General features: G+C 37.4%; 1 protein-coding gene across 5 annotated transcripts in view; it reads right to left on the reverse strand.

Moving 5' to 3' along the window:
• UXS1 (UDP-glucuronate decarboxylase 1) overlaps positions 1–19,414 on the reverse strand; it is a 63,065-nt gene that overhangs the window by 33,400 nt on the left and 10,251 nt on the right. For 3 of the 5 annotated variants that reach the window (XM_074815165.1, XM_074815160.1, XM_074815164.1), the window contains exons 2-6: positions 17,489–17,516; positions 14,628–14,676; positions 12,625–12,668; positions 8,611–8,671; positions 3,584–3,764 (exon numbers count right to left, since the gene is read on the reverse strand). In XM_074815165.1, the coding sequence (XP_074671266.1) occupies positions 3,584–3,764; positions 8,611–8,671; positions 12,625–12,668; positions 14,628–14,676; positions 17,489–17,516 (363 nt within the window). Of the gene's footprint in view, positions 1–3,583; positions 3,824–8,610; positions 8,672–12,624; positions 12,669–14,627; positions 14,677–17,488; positions 17,517–18,857; positions 18,970–19,414 lie in introns of those variants that run through there. The other 2 variants (XM_074815161.1, XM_074815166.1) reach the window with 2 other exon arrangements.

Genomic DNA, 19,414 nt, shown 5'->3' on the forward strand with positions numbered 1-19,414 from the left:
CAACAAAGTTCTTAAGAATAAAAGCATTTTTAGTCCCAGTCAAGCCAACGATCTATTAAAGTTCTATAAATAATGTATTTTATATACCTATGTGCCTGTTACTAACAAATTCATATCTTCTGAAAACTCTGAAAGTCAATCTCCTTGTCACTATGTATGCCATGTGCTTACAACACTTCTCTCAACTTGCAAAATATGTTTTTATTCTATCATTTTGAAAGCTTTTCAATTAAAGCCAGAAGAGCCCAAACTACCTTTGCATTCACAACAGTCACTGAAATGATTTGCCAGAAACCAGACTGCTGGTGTTAAGTATAAAACAAAAACCCCCAAACAAACAAACAAGCAAAGAGCAGCTTTATTCAACCCAAGCAGCTTTATTTAACTGATCTTCCCATCAATTATTTCAATTGATCTCAGGACACAAGTGATAAAATAGTTCATCCTTACCTACCACACATGAACACTTCTCTGTCAGTTCCTATTACGTTAGGCAGTACACTTGCACTAGTTTTAAAAGGTCTGTCTTTGAATGTCAGAATGAAACTACTCTTCACTACTTTGCCTAAAAAGAAAGAACCTATTTTGCCTTCAGCTGCCACAGACTGCAGTTTTAGAGTATTGTACTGATATTTTACCAAGAGGTCCTGCTTAAGCAGTGAAACATTGGAGGCCATCAACAAAACTCCTACTCTGCAACTGTGCTCCTTTAGTTCAAAATGAAAGTGGGCAGTGCAATCTAATTAAGTTGAAAAGAAGAAAAATCTCTAAGTGAAGTCTTATGACTAAAAGCATAACCCTTGAGGACTACTGTGAACATCCTTCCAAGGGATGAGGATCTTTAAGCTACAAAATTCTTTTGATATAAAAAAGCATTCAAAACATATTGTGCATTTGTGATTAGGGAAATGAAATCAGTTCAACTGAGTCAACTTTCCACTGTTGACTGGAAATCTGTGGCATTTTCAGGCCTGTTTTGGTTTCAAATTTGTGAAAGTGGTAAAAACAAGCAAAAATGCCCACAACCAACCAAAAAGAAACCAAAGGCTTAAATGTGTTCATATGAACTGTGAAACAGTTCAGCTCAGGAGGACATCTTTCAGATCCAAGAGATGGCTGGGGGTAAAGGGAATGTGCACCTATCACCTTATAAAAGATTGTTTTAAGGCTTCCAAAGGTTGCTGAGGAAGTAGGAAGAAGAAATGCTGGTGAGAGAAGGATAGGGGTTGTTTTCTTCCAGTTTTATTCAACTGCTGTAGATATTGTGGACAAGCTGTGTGTACCTAACGGCAGTTCATAACCTGACCTCAAGACTGAAGACTGCGAGGTATTACTTGCTTTTTAGGAGTCCAGTTTGTGGTACAACTGCCACCTTATGATGTCACCTTGAAATTGGCCTTTGTTTTTCTGCTTGAAAAAGTCTAAGTGAAAGCTATGTTGTTCTGAGTTTTCTACTGACACCTTCTCCGAATGCTAAAGCAAAGGAAATCCTAGTGGAAGAGGAGAAAGTGATTAAGCTCTACGGTTAACTGTAGTTATCACAGGACTGAGAAATAAAATGTGTGTTTAGGTGATTTATTCTGTCTCTGGCCAATCCAGATCATGATCCAAGAATGCTGATTGCCACTTCATGTCATGGATCAAAGATAATGACTCAGAAAAGGCAGACTGTGTGTACACATCACTGTGAAGCTAAAAAAAAAAAAAAATGCATCAAGAGATTCAGCAAAAGCTATGCATCTTGAGACTAATTCACTTTCCATATCAGAAGTGCAAACATTGTTCTTTCTAGATCAGAAATGAGGTCTCCTTCAGAAATAAAGCACTGATTACTCTCTCTGAAATTTAAGTGTCAAACATATCCTTATATGACCTTGTTTAAATAGTACAGCAAATAAACAGGGGTTCTTTAGATATAAGCCTTTTGTCATTCCAATTTCTATTTACAAGTAAAAAAGAGAAACTGGGACTAAGAAAAGTATTGATCCATATGCCAATTTGTTAATCTGTTACGGTAACTATCCCTTATTGCCTCATTTTTTTTTTCACCTTTCCTATGTTGGAATATAAACTCTGCCTTGAAATTAACTTTTATCATGTTCCTATACCAGTGTATCAAAGTTAACTTTATTTTAATATTTAGCCATGCCAGCTTTAATTTATGCTGTTGGAGGATGAGAAGACATTCAACAAACTGCCCACTGAATAACACGTTATAGTTTGTTGTCAGTACAAGATGGGGAATTGGTGTCTTAATTACACAGAACATGGGAGAGGTAGCTGAAGGATCTCAGAATTCCCATTCATTAGAGCCTAGTAACTGGGCAACAGTGTTAGCCACAATGAATAATTCTCTGAGAAGGTCTCAAGTGTAATCAGTCAGAAAGCAGGTAACGCAGGGGGAAAGATTAGGAAAGCTGACAAACTGAATTGGCTGAGGTATAAATTACCAGGACTTGGAGTCCATTAATAAGATCCTAGCCCCATTATCCTGTCAGTGGAAGCAGAAGTTTGAAGTAAAATAACAGGCAGTAACTGAACCAGTGCATTGTCAGAGCAGAGAAGGAACATGTGTTTGCAGGACTGTTTCAGTAGTGTTGTCAGGAATTCATCATAAGCAATAATACCAGAGATGCAATTGCTAGAGATTCTCCCTGTGAAATTCCATCCATTAGAATTCAGCAAGAATAAAACAGATACAACCTCAGATTCATTTTTTTGTTTGTTTAAAAAGATGAAACAAATACATTGCTACAAAGTTTTAAAGGAATGGAGCAAACCCAACAGAACTGCAATGTAATTTGAGTACCGTTTTCACTGATTCACAAAAGTGTCTACAAATGCATGTATCTCTTAAATACAGCTCCATGAATGCTGTCTTACAATTTGGCATGATAGTTTGAGGTTTATGATAGTTTAGATGTCAAGTTACTTCTATTTCTTCAAAGCAGAATGACTTTGTTTCTTTCATTTAGTTTTTTTTGTTTGGTTTGGGTTTTTTTGTTGACAACTAGGGCGATGCCGTTTTCCTACTCTACAGACTGTGGAATGTACCTAAAGTAGGAGCAATGTTTTCCACAGAAGACACATAAGACGACTAAGGAAAGTGAGCTGACTTGCTGAAAGAGCTTATTCTCCTCTGAACTGACCATACACTGTTGCAGAATGTATGCTGTCTAGTGTGACTGCAGCCCTGAATTAAACTTCTCAGTTCATGACATATCTAGACCACAGACTCTGTGTGCATAAGCCTGTGCAGGCACAGGGATGTGGGACAATGGATGGGACAGATAGACTGACTCACTGCCACCTTGCCTTCTCACAAAATCAGTTACATTAGGAAGTTGTTAAGATTTCCTTCCTCCTGTCCGCTCAGAAAGGAAGAACTCATTTCAGACACAAAAGCGCTCTGAACCTCTCACCCCATGCTGGTCAAAGAAATTAGACTAATAATAAACAAAGAATACAAGTATTAGATAGACCAATGCAGAAGTCAGTGCATAAGCTTTATTTCTTTACAGACATACATACTTATGAGGGTAAAGGACAACAATGTGCAGATACCAAAGCAGGCACTACTCACCTTCAATGTACAGGGGCTCAACGACATCATGATTGATCAGTTCGAAGTTCTCATGACCAATCCAGTGCTCCACATTTCTTTTCCTGCCCGTAAAGAAGTTGTCCACAACTGTAACCTCATGGCCATCCATCATTAGTTTGTCAGTAAGATGAGAACCCACAAACCCTGCTCCTCCAGTTATCTGCGTTAGGACAGTTGGTATAAATTTCTTTTTCTTTTTACAGAAACACCAGACAAAGTCTACAAACATGAAGACAGAAGAACAGTAGCTTTCAGATCTTTGCTTACTCCAGGGGAAACAACTCCATTTCCATGCTTTTTTTTTTTTATCCAGTATTTACAGCATTTAAAATTTCAAGAGAGATGCTTGACATGTTTCATCACTGTCAGCCTAGACGTTCAGCTAACCATTCATATCAACAAAATCTTTTACAGATTAGATTTTTTTCCTTTTTTTCCTTCAAATTGGATTGTGCCCTTTTATGAGACAGCAGAGCCTAAAAAGACCCAAAAAAGGTAAGAGGAGAATTCTCCGCAATTCTCCTTTCTCAGAAAAGAGATGACAGAATGACAGGTTATTTTTGTGGAAGATTTATAGTATCTGAAATGTCAAATACAAGTTTTGTCTGGTTTAAATAGAAGACATGTTAGGTGTGGTAAGTAAGTACAACAAATTCTTTCACCCTCATAGAAGGAAGGAAACGAGCATATTCTTAGACGAAAGCAAGTCTATGAAGACCTCTCATCTGAAGTATCTGTTAAAACCAAAATTATTCCTTTTGTGTTTTAATGCATTCATAGCCCACATCCTATCATTCTGTTTTCATCCTCTCATACCATTAGCTCCGACATCCAGCATTTGCCTGTCTTGGAACTTTATGATGTTTTACTGCAAAGAAATAAGCAGAAATAAAATATTTAAGAACTTAAACCCTTGTTCCATTGCAGATGTAGAAGAAGCAATGAAGTTTTTTATTTTTTCCCTTTCTGCACCTTTCTTTAACAGTAAACAAACAAAAAATCACTAGCTCAGTATTGAAGCAGTAAAGACAGTACGTAGTAGAACTGCAAGTTGTGTAACACATCCAGACAGACATATCCATGGAAGCAATTATTTTCTCTGCACTTCATAAACTGTTTTCAAGAACACACAAAGACATGACAGATCACCACTCTCAAAGAATGAAGAGACTTGTAAAAGCCCTGTGTGGCATCAGCTATATTATATGACTGCATGATCAAATTCACATTTTGAAAGTGATTCAGCTCTTGATCTCTGATCTTCAGCTGCACTGACAACTAATCAACAACAAAAGGACATGGTGAAATTGTCAAGCAGGAATCTAAGACATGAATGATGAGTTACAATGACAAAGTGCTACGTGGAGAAGGATGTAGATGCCTGAAGTTTTTTCCCTTTGGGCTAGTCAAAGCCTAATCATTTATCCTGCCCATTCCCTCCCCATCCACTGTTGAAAAGGGCCAGATTAGCAGAAATTTTATTAAAAAAAAAAAACAAAAAAAACCACAACCAAAAAAACCCAAAAAACCAAACCCCAAACAACAGGAAAGACACAAGGGCAAATAGAAAGTTATCAAAAACTGAAAAGGGAAAAAAGATAACTATATCTGTTCTCTTCTGTAAAAGCTTGAACGTCCACTTCTTCTATTCTCACACTTGTTTTTCTTCTTAAAAATTCAGGGCCATCAGTGTGTCAAAGACACTGTAAGTACCCATTAATAACAGAATCATTTAGTTAGTCTATCTAGTATTCTTTTGGGTTTATCACTCAATACATGATTCAGTTCCTTAACAAACCTGAAGGAGAAAGAGGATTTAGGAAAAGCCCTCTGAAAAAAAGAAATAGTCTCAGAGCTCCCACTAACCTGGAACAGACAAGAGGGAAGAACAGGTTTCTGGCAAAATGCTGTAAACAAGGAAAGAAGAAGGGTAGCAACCAAGGGAGAACAGCCCTTTACCAGGTGCCACCACTTACCAAGGGAAAAATAATATTCATGGAAAGCCTACTGCCATAAGCTTATCCTGACTTGGAAATAAGCTGCAGCCTTGCTGAATGTTTCAAGAGTTTTGCCTTTTTGTGGTGACTAGTACAAAAATTTTCTATAGATAACCTGAACCTATTCCTTGAACTGAGGCCCAAGGAAATCCCCTGCTGCTACTTCTATTTCCAAGATTCCAAAGGAGACAAACTCGACACTCACAATGTGTCTTTGGTGCAGTAAAAGAAGGTGTCTTCTTCCCCACCTCCCTTTTAGAAAAAAACATAAATCAAACCAAGCACTGCTTACAGCACTCTTCTATGCTATATGCAAGCAAAAAAAAAAAAAAACCACACCCAACAAAAAAGCACAAACCAATTTTGTCTGGAAAGAAGTTTCCAATTATTTTAAATCTGTATGTCATTTTTATGATAAATCTATGTTAGCTTTATTAACGTATCACTTCCATAGGTATTAGATAAAGAACTACTTGGAAAAGGAGCTGAATTTCCCCTGGAAAAGTAAACAACTGTATATTTTTTTTTTAATCATTTCTTGAGGCTACATTAAAAAAGAAAAGATGATTTATCACTGAAACTCTCTGTATAACCTTCCTGTAATCACTCATAAAAGCAAAGTCAATATAGTTTATTTCTAAATATTACTTCCTGCAAATCACAATGACATATTAATCTACAAAATCATATACTGTATGTGAATCATTTTCATATCAGAATTGAAGCAACAGCACCTGTGCCTTAAATAGGTATTCCTTAGTAAGACATCACTAATAAAAATATTTAATTACTTAGTAGTGCCAATATGCTTGGCAACTTCATCACTTACTACAAGGCACAAATATTATTGGGAATTTCCTCCACTAGAGGCCCTTAAAAGTTTGTGTACTTGGTAGACGGGTTAATTTCTGCTGTCTACAGTCAGATTCAAAATATCTAATGTCCCATATGGAAAATTTTTTAAATTGTTTTATGCTTTAATTGGTCTACCACATTAAATTCAGAAAAAACCCAAACAACAGACTGAACCAATGTCAACATTATGATCCATAATATTAACAGAACTCCTTCTCCTGCATATGAAAGCCTATGGCCTAATCACTTCAGAGAACTGAGCAAGTAGATAAATCACGCACAACAGGACAAAGACTTGAGCTCTTTTGAAGGAAAGTGCCAGAATATCTAGTCTCAGCTGAAATACCACCCCTACTAGCAATCATCTACAGATATAGAGAATAATAAAAAATAACTGCTAGAACTGTTGCCTTATCAGGTCAGCGCTGTAGATTATCTCCAGGTTGCAGCTGGAGACTGCATTCAGAGAAAAATCAGAATTTAGAATGGATTCCAGTAAAAGATGCAGTATCAACAAAATACGAAGCAAATCATCTACCAAAGTTCACTTGGCTTGCCGATTCTTGTGTTTACTCCTGAGAAATTTCCTAGTGTCATGCAAGGTCTACACAAGTCCTCAACAAGCTGACTTCAGTTTCTCAAAAGAACATCTTTCATGCAGGATTATAACAGTAACCTTCCTAATAGAATGAAACTGTCCATGTGGGCAGAAGGCTTGTGAAAGCCCATCTGAGTTCCACTGAACTAGTCCCCAGCCACAACAGAGAACAAACAACTGAACAACTCACTGATTCTTTTGGCCAGCTTTCTCTTTAGTAATTTAAACTCCACAAAACACATGGACACTAAAAAGCTATTCACCTCCATATCACCAGAAAACACTCCTATTCCAACTACTTGCCATCACTGTTGAAGCAACAGACTTCATCAAAACTCAGTATCTTTAAGAGGCAAAGTTTAAAAGTTAATTTTAACAGCTTTCTCCAGTACTTTTTTCTTGAAAGTACCTCTTGCTTACACAAAAAAAACATGACATTAAGGTAACTTTATTACTCTTGGACACCAAGCACATCATTTAGAAATTCTCAGAATTAAGCCTCTCTCCAATACTTTCCTCAGTGTACTTTCCACATTCAACAAGAGAACAGGGAGACTACAGGTCTATCTCATTCAGACTGCCATAAAAATGACAGAATAACACTGAAGAACTAAACTAATTCAACAACACTCTGTCTGAAGTTTTGCAATAGCAGTGAAGACTATTGCCTATAAAATAGTAAAAACAAAATTTATTTTTAATTGCATTTTTGGTGTTTTTCTTCAAAATTTTGAAGTGTCAAAGCAAAGGAGAATATCAGATAAGTTAGGCACTTTAGCAGGGATTTGTCCCAGACACTGCTCTCTACTACAGAGGCAGAAATTCATACTCCTATATTTATACATCTTAAGTAGCTATACTTTCTCTGCCTCTTCAAAATATGAGGACAATTTTTTCCCCAGGACAGACATAAACATGAAAAAAATTAGGACACAGCTACCTTCAAGTGTTTGCAGACAAAACTGGAAAGCTGACATTGCAGCACAATTTGCTGAGTTTAAGAATGCCTTGGACAACTACTTGTCCTGACTTAACTTGCCTTCCTCTTCCACACTAAAACACCTGTGATGCTTCAAAATATCAGAAGCCACACAGAAGATAACAGAGAGATGAACATTCCCACAGTCTAATTAACTGGTCCTGAAGAGCAGCTACTTTTCCAGCCTTACGACTAGATTTTGTCCAATTCGGTCACACAAGCTTTCTGTCAAGATGTGCCTAAAAAGCTTCCCTGTTTCTGCAAGTCTAAGCCATCTGGGAGCACAAGACGAAAGACCCTTTGGCAATGCAGTCCTGAGATGTTACAAGCAGAGAACAGTAGCTTGATCGGCAAGTCAAACCTCCAAACCACAGCCCAAGTCTATTATCCATAGGCCGAGTTTGAGAACATCTACACAGTAAGTGAAGTACTACTCTAAACCCTGTGCAGTACATATGACATACAAGGTAACTTACTTTATTCCTGCTCATAACTTAGTTAATCCTACAAGACTGATTACATGTCACAGATTTTCTTTTTCCCCCCAAAACCAACCCCATAGTAAATACCAACTTACCAGGATTCTTTTACGATCCTTTTCTGATAAAAATTTCACTGGTGGGTATTTCTGGGTGAAACTACAGAACATATCAAAATAAAGAAGAAAAACTCTGTAAGTTTCAGCCTTGCTGCTTCTTTCACATATCTGTCTTTGAAATATGAAAAACTACTCTGACAACCTGCCATTCTTAAAGTTCCCCTAAGGGTAAGTTCAGTCCTTTTTTCTAAAGAATCTGGGCCAACATGAGAAAATGCCTACGCTTTGTAAAAGCACTGTGAGAAATATCAAACTTGATCTGCAAAAAGTGCTTTTAAAATTTCTGCTTAACTGATTTTCTAGAATTAATCACCTGACTTCTATCTTTTGAGAGTGGAACTGGTGCTAGACATGATATCACAAGTGAATAAACCAATAAAACATGAGCAGTGATTGGACTTTTTTTTGTTTTAAAAAAATTTTAAAAAGCAAACAACCTGCTTAAAAGTTCTGGAAAAGAAACCAAGTTGTGTTGACTTACCACATTGACTTCAAACACTGCTCCTTAAAGTTTCAATGTGAAGTTTACAATATAAAGAGTTTCACAGTAATCAGCGTAAAGTTTACAGTCAGAATCTTGAAGAAACTTTTTAAGATACTTCAACAATTTTTCCCAGAGAGCTTATTCACTTTGAAAGCTAAGCATAATTTTCTTCTCAGAAACAGCTAGGCTGCATTGTTTTGATGATCTTCAAGCTACTTTAACTTTTTTGTACCTTCTTCTTTACAGGAACTTAAAACTAAAACATCCTAAATAAAATAATGGGATGTAGGAATCTTAGGTGCTCTCTTAAGCTCTTGATGCTCTGAACCTTAGACGATTTCATGGATATGGAATTATATCACTTCTTTCTGTCCCCATTGGCATGTATTCTACATACAGCAACAACCTTGTCCAAAGGAAGGTGTGAAAAAAGGTATGAATTTTATTTTATTTATTTCAGTAATTAACATTGTAGTCTTGCCAATATTTTAATAGCGGAGGTTTTTCTTAACTAAGTATCAGTGTGGTGTGACACTGGACAGAAATTAAACCGTGGTTATGCTTCTCCTCTAGTAAGACCACATGCTAGAGATGCAATTAGGTGTAACATGCAGGAAACATATGCCAAGAGTTCACACTGAGATTACATTTTCATTTGCTCACATATAGACTCTGACTGAACTGACTCTACATCTCTGATCTTGAAGCACCTCTGCTTCTAACCTGCAGTACTGGCTCAACAGGAATTCTTCAGAGGCAAAGCACAGATGCTTCTGTACTTGTGTCAGCTTTTCATCCCAGAGTGAAAGCTGTTTTCAGCTTCCCAGATAGGGAAAATATGGCAGCAGAATCTTCCAACACTACCCATACAGGAAGACTGAAATAAGAAGCTATCTACACTTGCCTTCTATCACTACATTGGTCACTAATGGTAACCCTATTTCTTTAAGTTGAAGCAATGAGAAACAGCAGTGCATAACTATAATACAGACATTTAAAACACAGCCTTCCTGTGAGAGAAAGGCAAATCCACCAGTAACAACAAGAGGTTTACCGAGTTTAGAAAAAAGTTAAGCGCCAATAACTTGATGCAAGATAAAAGTCAGTCTCGTCCATTTTTAAGACCACTATTTTAAGGTCACATTAATCCAGCATAGAGTCATACTGCTGCCAAAGCGACCTCCCAACCATTTTTGCTCCTTCCATTACATCAGTACTAGCTTAGAGGCAGTGGGCAGGAGTCAAACTGATCCAGCTGAATGTTCATCTTTTGGCAACAACTTACGTTTATCTTGACCTAATGCTTGCTTTGATGACTACACAGGAATGCTTTTGCTGTGCAAATTATTAATAAAAACCTTCCAGCTTTAGTCTCAGTTAAACAATCTCTTGTCATGAGACTAGCATTAAGGAATTCTTGTCTTTCCTGCTTCCCAAAAGCACGATGATGGCTTGCTTTCAGGTGTTATCAGCTTATGAGGTAAAAAAACTCATTGACACTAGGGAGTAAGCTTTGCAAGCAGGATCAGCCTTCAGGCATATGACTGTGAGTAGTTATTTACTGTCACTTTACATAGCTATAAATTCAAAAATTATTAATTGCAACCACCCACATGCAGTTGAACCAGCAAAGGTAAATAACTATACTATGTGAAAAATGCAACAACAGTAAGAGCCTGTATTTTGATATGGGCCATAAGAGCCCATAAACCCATATTTTGTGAAAGTATAATTCCCAGATAGGCTCATACAGAGGTAAAAAAATACTTTGATTCTTCCTCTTCATTGCTAGACATTTGAAACAAGACTTATCAATACACTGCAAAAAGAAAAGAACATTTAGATGACTCCTGGGAGAAGTTTTAGCTTAATGGTTCCACCCAACAACTCATCCCTCATTTGGAAAAATAAAACAATTATTAAAAAAGAGCCAATCGGGATACCCTCCCACAAAGGTCCTCTGTGAGTGTGGCAGAAGGAAATACCTGAATTGCCAACCACTCAAGCTGAAGATATACTGGGCTATCAATAAAGATTAAATAAGCCAATTGAGCAGAGGCAGGACATAAAAAAAATTAATTTGAACATAAAATAATAATTTGACTGTTACAATTGGTACAGTAGTATCGCATGCAACTACTACAGGTGATGCAGTTTGCGCAGTCTGCAATTTGTTTTATGTTGCCAATACATCTCCTAGTACAATCCATGAAGTTCATGCTTATATTAAGAGATGAGCAATCAGATCAGTATTCTCACAAAGAAATTGCATGTGGCAGGTCACTGAATCTTTCAAATCAGTTGTAAAAAAACAGAACTGACAATTATTTTTTTTTTCTTTTTTACAGCACAGGAGGGGTGGGAGAAGGGGCAACTGCTCACTGACAAGACAAAACTCAAAACACCAAAACTCTGCGGGTGTTGAGCATATCTCTGGCCAAGAGCAATGGGATTCTGCCCCCCTCGCCAGAGGAACAGCACACAACCACCAGTATGCCATACGTAACCCTCCAGGCTTACTGGTACTGCTTGGGTAAGTCCAGACTTGGCTCTTTTAATGCAGCATTCTCAGCTAGCTGCTTGCTTGGGACATCAACAGTACCACCTGTGAAACAGTATCACTGTCAAAAGCAGCAGTGTCCTTGTCAGAGCTGACAATTCCCACCTCTATTCCAGCTCAGATGGGAGAACTGATCTGGCAGAAAGACGACCAGGCTGAGGAGCGCGGGTGTTATTTGCGAAGAGAGACTGAAATGCCCAGTTTCCCCATCCAGCTTACTACCAACACTCAAGTGGTTCTGCTGACATAAAAGTGAGGAAATGATGTTGCAGGGTGGACACAAGCAGTCATGGAGAAATGGATCAGGCTTGGATATTATTTTTTTTTTTTTAACAACTATGTCAATTTAAGGTGCTTGGGGAACTACAGCATATATTTCATAACTGCAGCCCATCAAAAAGCTTGTCTGCTTTTCCTCAATTGCATCATCCAGTTTAATTCCAGATAACACATTCCCTTACAAATTGTGAGAGGAACAAGTTAGTTGGGCTCATCCAAAGCACGTGCACAGACTAAGATTCACAAGCAAATCACTGTACATTAGCTGAACCATGGTAACTGATCGCAAATGTGGGAAACGCGAGGTAAAACATATTTTCAGTCTCAAAGTTGAAACCAGTATGTTTTAGCACACACCTGGGTTGGATTTACAAAACCATTGTAATCCGTTCACCATCTGGACTCAAACCAGCAAATTCCTCCATGGGATTTGAACTTTACAAAATCCAGCACTCCCAGTTTACTTTAGTGGGATTAATCAACCCGAATACCTTAAGCATTAATGTCTTCCAGCATTCAAGGCCCCATCCTCACTTAGATATGATAAAAATCCCAAGGTACTGAGGGTATATGCAGAACATTTATCTCAAGCCTACAACTTACAGAATTGACCGCTACAGAACACGAACTGTGCTTTTTAATTGCTTTTCAGATTTAGCAAAAGACATACCTTTTTTCCAGGTCTTTGATTTTCTCCCTTAGAGGTGCAACAGCCTAAAATGAAGGAATAACATTTAATCTTTGAAGAATAGAACAAGATTCACATCACAAAACATGCATATAGGAAGTTACTTCAGAGCAAAAACCATGACAGTCTCTTACGAAGAACTTCACTGAAGACACTCCAAGAAACTTGCACCTTAAAGCACCCTTTATGTCAAAAAATTCCTTGAACCTTTTTCACCGAAAATCAAATCACCTAGCACAGTGTGAAATCCTTCAGCTTACCACTAAAAACAAAACACCTCAAGGCTACGAGTACCATAGCCTTGTTGATAGGAACATCCAATGTTATAATTTCTATTTGGCAAAGTGAAGTCACAAGTGACTTGTCTGTGGCTGTCAAAGGCAATATATATTGAGCAACAGAGCACAGTAGGACAGTCAGTAAACCTCTACTATTTAAATGGACAGCAGATACACATACCTAAGAGTACACAGACACATAAACAGAGGAATTAGTTCCAGAACAAAGGCTATAATTCTCTCAGAACATGGATGAGAATATGAAGAAATATCATGTTTAAAAATCTAAGTTACATCATGATTTGAGGGTATAACTACACTTTTTAAAAAAAGGAAATTTGTTAGAAAATACAGTTCACCTACAAGACTTCTGTTTGTATTTTTACTGCTTTGAGACACAGAATCACGTAAGTCAGCATCAGTTTCAGGTTCTTTATCACAGGACTTAAATTTCCAACAGTTCTGCCAAATTTCAACAAGTCCCTGAACTCTTGGTTTTAAGTTTACTAAAGTCTTGTTGCAAAATTTACCATCTAGGGCCATACATAAGTTGAAAGCTACCAGAGGGTTATCTCTTGAAATGGTACTATACAGCAACACATCATCAACCACAAAAAACATTTGTTTTGTACAAATACTGCTGGTTAGACCTAGACAATTCAGGAACTTCATTAACTGAAGTAAGCTGCGTATTCATGTTAAGAGGAAATATGGTATTGTCATTTATATTCACTAAATATCAAGCTCTGTGGAGCCGCAAATAGTTCTTGAAACAGTTAAACCTATTCTGATGGTTCAAGATACTGTACAACTAAAGCTTTAGAAACAAGATCCAGAAATGCTCAACTTCTTAGACCTTACAGTAACTCCGATCTACCCATTGAATTTCAAGCACTTGACTGTTCTTAAACAACTGCGATTTTCAGAATGCTTGTTGCAACATTTGCCAGAATTAAAAAAAAAAAAAAAAAAACAAAAGAAAAAAAAGGAGAGAGGAATGCAAAAGACAAACTAAGAACACAATCTTTTCATTGATTTTAAGCAATTTCAGTGGGCCTCTTGCTGTGTCCAGAGGAACGAGTGATATATAAACCTGCTGGTCACACCCACCCACACAAGGGGTAGGGGGGCACTGACCTCAAAGACTTTTCTATCTATTAAAGTCCTTGTTTTACTGTTATTAGACTGGAAGTCTAAAAACATCTGGAGAAAGATCTATTGCACACATTCTTAATATTTCTCAACAAACATGTTGAAACGGAAATTCAGAGGTACTGGTACAGAAGTTCAGAACCACCAGTGTGTTCAATACCCACGTCTTGTGCTTAAAGCACTGGTACTTCACACCATCCCTGACCACATTTTTGGGAGATTTCAAATCTCTAATGAAACATATATACAGCATTTTGTAAGGGTGACAGAGGAAAGAATTTCTGTATATTCTTTATTCGGTAACAAAAAACAGTTCTCAGGAGGACTCTCCCAGTCTCTGCAGCAAATGAGACAGTAGAACTATTACTTTCAAAAAAGAAACTCCACTGTGGTGGAAGAACAGTTAAAAAACTTATGTACAGACACAAACCCAATGCTTTGAATGGTTTTAGTGGAATGGAGAGTAATTAGATGAACTAAATACACCCTTTCAATGTGAAATGAGTGAAATGGAGTCCTCAAAACAAAACAGACCAAAACTATTAGTAAACTAACCTCCTCTATTTTACTTTCCACTTTCTGATCCCCATTTTCTTGAAGAGACCTGTTGGCAAGAAAAGAAAAAACATAATCCACAACTAAGCAATAGTTGCTCCACTGCACCTGCATCATGCTTTTCTTATTAAAACAGTATCTTCAAAGCATCCCAAGTTAGTATTATTTCAAAGACATACTCAGAGCAAACGAAAGCAGATGGTCCAATTCCCACTGAAATCAGCTAGTCTTGTCACCAAGTTCATCAGAAACTGACCCAAGCCCACAGGAAACAGCAATAACAATAAAGATAACATTCATTTTACAGACAAAATTAACTTCAGTGTAGAAAAGTGTCTAATCACGGCACTAGGGTAGGGTCAGCAGAAATGTTTCTGAGTGTAGCTTTACTATGCAAATGCCTAAGATGTCTCTTTTAAGGGTCTCTGTTTACTGTATGCTACAAATATGCTAACAGAACATTTTCCCTTAATGTCACAAGTGTAACCGTAATATCAATCAAGAAGAGAGAAGGAGAAATGTATCTGGCTTTGACTTTGAACTTCTCCAAACACAAGGGGGAAAAAAACCCTATACTAAAACTTGTCTTAAGTGATCATCTGATTGGCAATACTGACTTCTCACACAAATGTTATTAATTTGAAATGAAGCCAGGGATGAAGGATGTCAAGGTAACTTGTGAAAACAGAGTACTAAGAAGTTGGCGTCTTGAACAAACCTGTGTGGTCTTATTTAGCACCTAATTGTGTAAAGTATCTCAATTAGTTGCATTCATTCTTTGAGTAACCTTCTACAAGTGTAGAATATGTATTTTTAAATTTTACCTCTTGCACCTAGTCTATTCAATTTTCCTTAAATTTGCATAATTCTTTTTTTCAATTAAACTTTCTGAAAGGGCAATTATTTATCTTACAGTAGAAAGTTTTTGCATACTAGAGGATTCATAGGTATCCAACATAAAATGAAGTTCTTTCAAATAAAACAGAGCTCCTTTACTTGGGATCTGAAGTCATTACACCTAGGGAAACAGAAGATCCTTTGTTAAGCAGATATATATATATATATATGGGCCACACTGTTAGAAGTTAGAGCAATGATTCCCTTCATATCCCGCTGTAAAACACTCTCACTAAAAAGTCAGTTCAGTCTATTACTGAGGCAAAAATCTTATTGACCAGATTCATTTTGTCATCTAAGTAAAGACTGCAGTAAATTCCTATGCTAAGACACACAGGCCCTGAACAATCTTTTCAAAGCAAATCGTAATTTATTGTAATAGTGGCAAATAAACCCCCACCAGTTAACGTAATATGTATTTACTATAAGAAAGCAATATTAAGTAATACTTGTGAATTTTTCAAATGTTTTCCCAAATAACTGAAATTTACAAAAAAACACGTCAACAATCTGTGGAATACACAGCCTTTCCTCTCTGCTAGATGAGCAAGGAAAATTTGGAAAACCCCTCAGAATATTAAAAGGTCCCATAAAAAATGGTTCCTACTACTGTTTATTCCCAAATCCTGGAACTTAAGGACTGGCACTCTGTAGTTTAGTTTTTAATGAGCTCTCCCTCCTAACAAAGACAATCGTATTGGCTGAGGACCAACATCAGACCTTCAGAAATAAAGTTTTCCCCCTTGATAGCTCTAAGGGACATCTCAAGTAAGGAGTCAGATGCAGCTAATGGCAGAATTTGTAAGGACAGATTAACAGGGAATGAACACGCTGGGTCCCATGTCCACCTGCCCACCTCAAATCCCTCCCTGAGGTTCTTGTCCTTCCTTTGGAAATGCTCAGCTGCTCATGTAACAGCTGCTAAGCTGCCATAGTTTACTGGTCATGATAACATGGTAATCTAAATGATATCTCCATCTGCAAGCTGCAGCATCTCATCAGCTGTTGGCCTAACAGCTGAACACTCTTTGTAGAAAAAGGGTGGGAAACTCCCAGAGGAGTAAAGTGGACAGCTTGGGTCAGGAACCAATCCCAGGGTAAGCTGTCCTGGGTGAATCAGAGCCCACAGAAAATTCATTATTTTTATTACTTTGCCTCAAAGTTTCTTTACTCTGTGCTGCTAAGCATGGCAACAGAGTACCAAAACCCTTTACTGGCAAAACAACATTCGGTGAAATATTTTGTCCTCTATGCACAAAGACTTTACTGTAGGGAACAGACTGTCCCCATATTCCCTTCACTTTCTTTTCCAGTTGTGTCTTCCTGGTGTATTTTCCCAGAGGACAAACACTAGTATGCAAGAAGTGCTGTGAGAATCTGCACATTTTGCATGCATATGCTATACCTTCCTGTTTCTAAGGGCAAGAATTCTAGGGAACAGTGCAGGATTTTTTTGCTTTTCAGCAGTTAAAGCATCGGATTCTCTCCCAATTAACTGCTGAAGGAGGTAAAACCCTCAAAACTGCATTTCTAATTCTAGGTACAGAAACATAATTATGGCAAGCAGTGAACGATCTGTTGCTCTTCAATATTTAAGCCTGTATTGTCATTGAGATATGGTCAAATCTGTGCTGAGGAAAAGCAAAATCGAAACCTATGTGCCAGGCTATGCCAACCAACTTGCCTGAAAAAATCCAAAATCAGAAGATGAATTTGTATAAAGGCAGATGCTGAAGTGTGAGTAAGATCCTGGGCAAGACTTGCAGATGACATACAACCCCTTTTGAGCCTGAACACCTTGTATTTAAAAAATGGTATCAGCTGCTTCGGAACTATCCAAGCAACAGTGTGAGCTGCTGTTCTGTTTACTCCCTACTTGATACAAGGTGATACATGTTGATGGGAAAGGTAAGTTGATTTTTATTTCAGATAAGGATATTCAACAGAAAAATTATATACGTTACCTCATATTGACAAAGTTTCCCCATACAGCTGGAAAATAAGAATAGAGAGAACATTACAGTGTCATATAACAGTACATGAGGTCATTTTTTCCTATTATCATCAGGAGGAATTTAAAACACTTAAGTATGTTAATCACAAATTATCTAAATAACCTACATTCATTATATATATATACACACACACACACACACATCCCCCAAGTGACTAGAACACAGTTTAAGGGTATGGGAGGAATTATGATGAAATTACATGAGACTATAAAAAAGTAGGAAAATACAGTAATTCAATAAAAAGGACTAGACTATTCCAGTCCACACCTGGAATTATCTGACCAGTAAATCAGCAGATACACTTATCTGATCATTATCCCACACTATATTACATAAACAAAATGTACAAGAATTCTCTGAACTATAATTTGTCACCGCACACAGATTAAACAAACCAGACCTCTGGACTTGTTTATTAGGGATATTGAAAGAAATGGCAAGAGCAAGAAAGGAGTCCTGTAGACATGAACCACACAAACTGGAAACTGCAGACTGACAAGATGAAAAAGACTGGCCACTACATGCAATAGCTGAACCAGTCCAAAGAGGTGCCACAAGTTTTAGGGAAGACAAAAGGCAGTATAAAATAGCACAGCAAACATATATCAGCTGTTTCTGAGTTCACAAAAAGATTCATCTGCCCTATTTATTTTCTACTAGAAAAAAAACATTTTGAAACTGTTCAGAGTTTAAGCGATTGCACGAAGACTCTCTGAACACTGATTTTCCTTTCAGCTTTCAACTAGGACAGAGTGTAGTTTAAAGTGAAAAAATGAGAAGCCATAAACCAGGCTGTGCTAGAGTTGACAACTTCAGATCATCAAGACAAACAAGGTTAATATGGAACAGTTATGTAAGGGACCCCACAACAATCAGCAACACAGGAAATATCACCAGAAAATCATTCTGCAATTGCTCTTTAAGAGACAAGGCTCAATCTAAAGATCCAAATTACACTGGGTCCTAAGAAGGCCTAAACCTATATGCAGTATTAATATACATATAGAAAGCTTCTGAAGCATCCTCAGTTTTTGTAAGCTGCACTTCAGGTCTCAAGGAGCAGCTAATGAAGTATTTTGCCTAGATTCAGGCTTTGCACGTACATTTTCGTGATAATTACTTATCATCCTCAAGCAGACGGATGAGGTGTTACAGAAGCAAGAAAATAAAAAATGCTGCTACAGTCACAGGCACCTCCTGGACAAAAGAAAAGAAACACCAAGGAAAGAGAAGCAGGGAAGACAGGAGTGACGATGCAGTAATGCAGCTGTTCCACCCTTAAGGGTATGGCAAAGCTAGTGAACTGTTTTTAACCTACTGACTGCTGCTGAGTAATTCAAAGAGTAACTCAAACGAATCCATGACAGACTATCAAATTGTAGGAGAGCACAGTGATAGCTGTGGTGGTATCACAAAACCTCTGTCATCTTCTGGGGAAAGATAAGAAAGCTTTATATTAGAACAGATGATCAATAAAATCCAAACGAATTTAAAAAATACTGTGGACTTCATGTTAATTAGATAACATAAAATCTCTGGGGGTAAAAGAGATACTGTGTTGAGCACAAAGTTAAAGTTATTTGCCCTCTGGTTAGGATTTTAGAATTATTTACGATAACATTAATGGAAAAACTTTTTTTTTTTTTTTTAGTGAATGATGACCATCTGGTAAGTACAGGTACAGAAGTCTCAAGTTATACATTACTCAGCTATACCTAAAACCAGTTATTTTTCTGGGCTACAGAAACCCATACAAATAATGTAACATTGTTTACAAAGTGGCAGGAAACATCTGGGCTCAGCTGGTGAAGTAGGAATTGATGGAAAATGAGTTGCCAGCTGCACCACAAATACCACCCTGGCAGTTTTGTTGCA

This window comes from Strix aluco, chromosome 2 (genome assembly GCF_031877795.1).
Source record: "Strix aluco isolate bStrAlu1 chromosome 2, bStrAlu1.hap1, whole genome shotgun sequence".
NCBI classification, from domain to species: domain Eukaryota; kingdom Metazoa; phylum Chordata; class Aves; order Strigiformes; family Strigidae; genus Strix; species Strix aluco.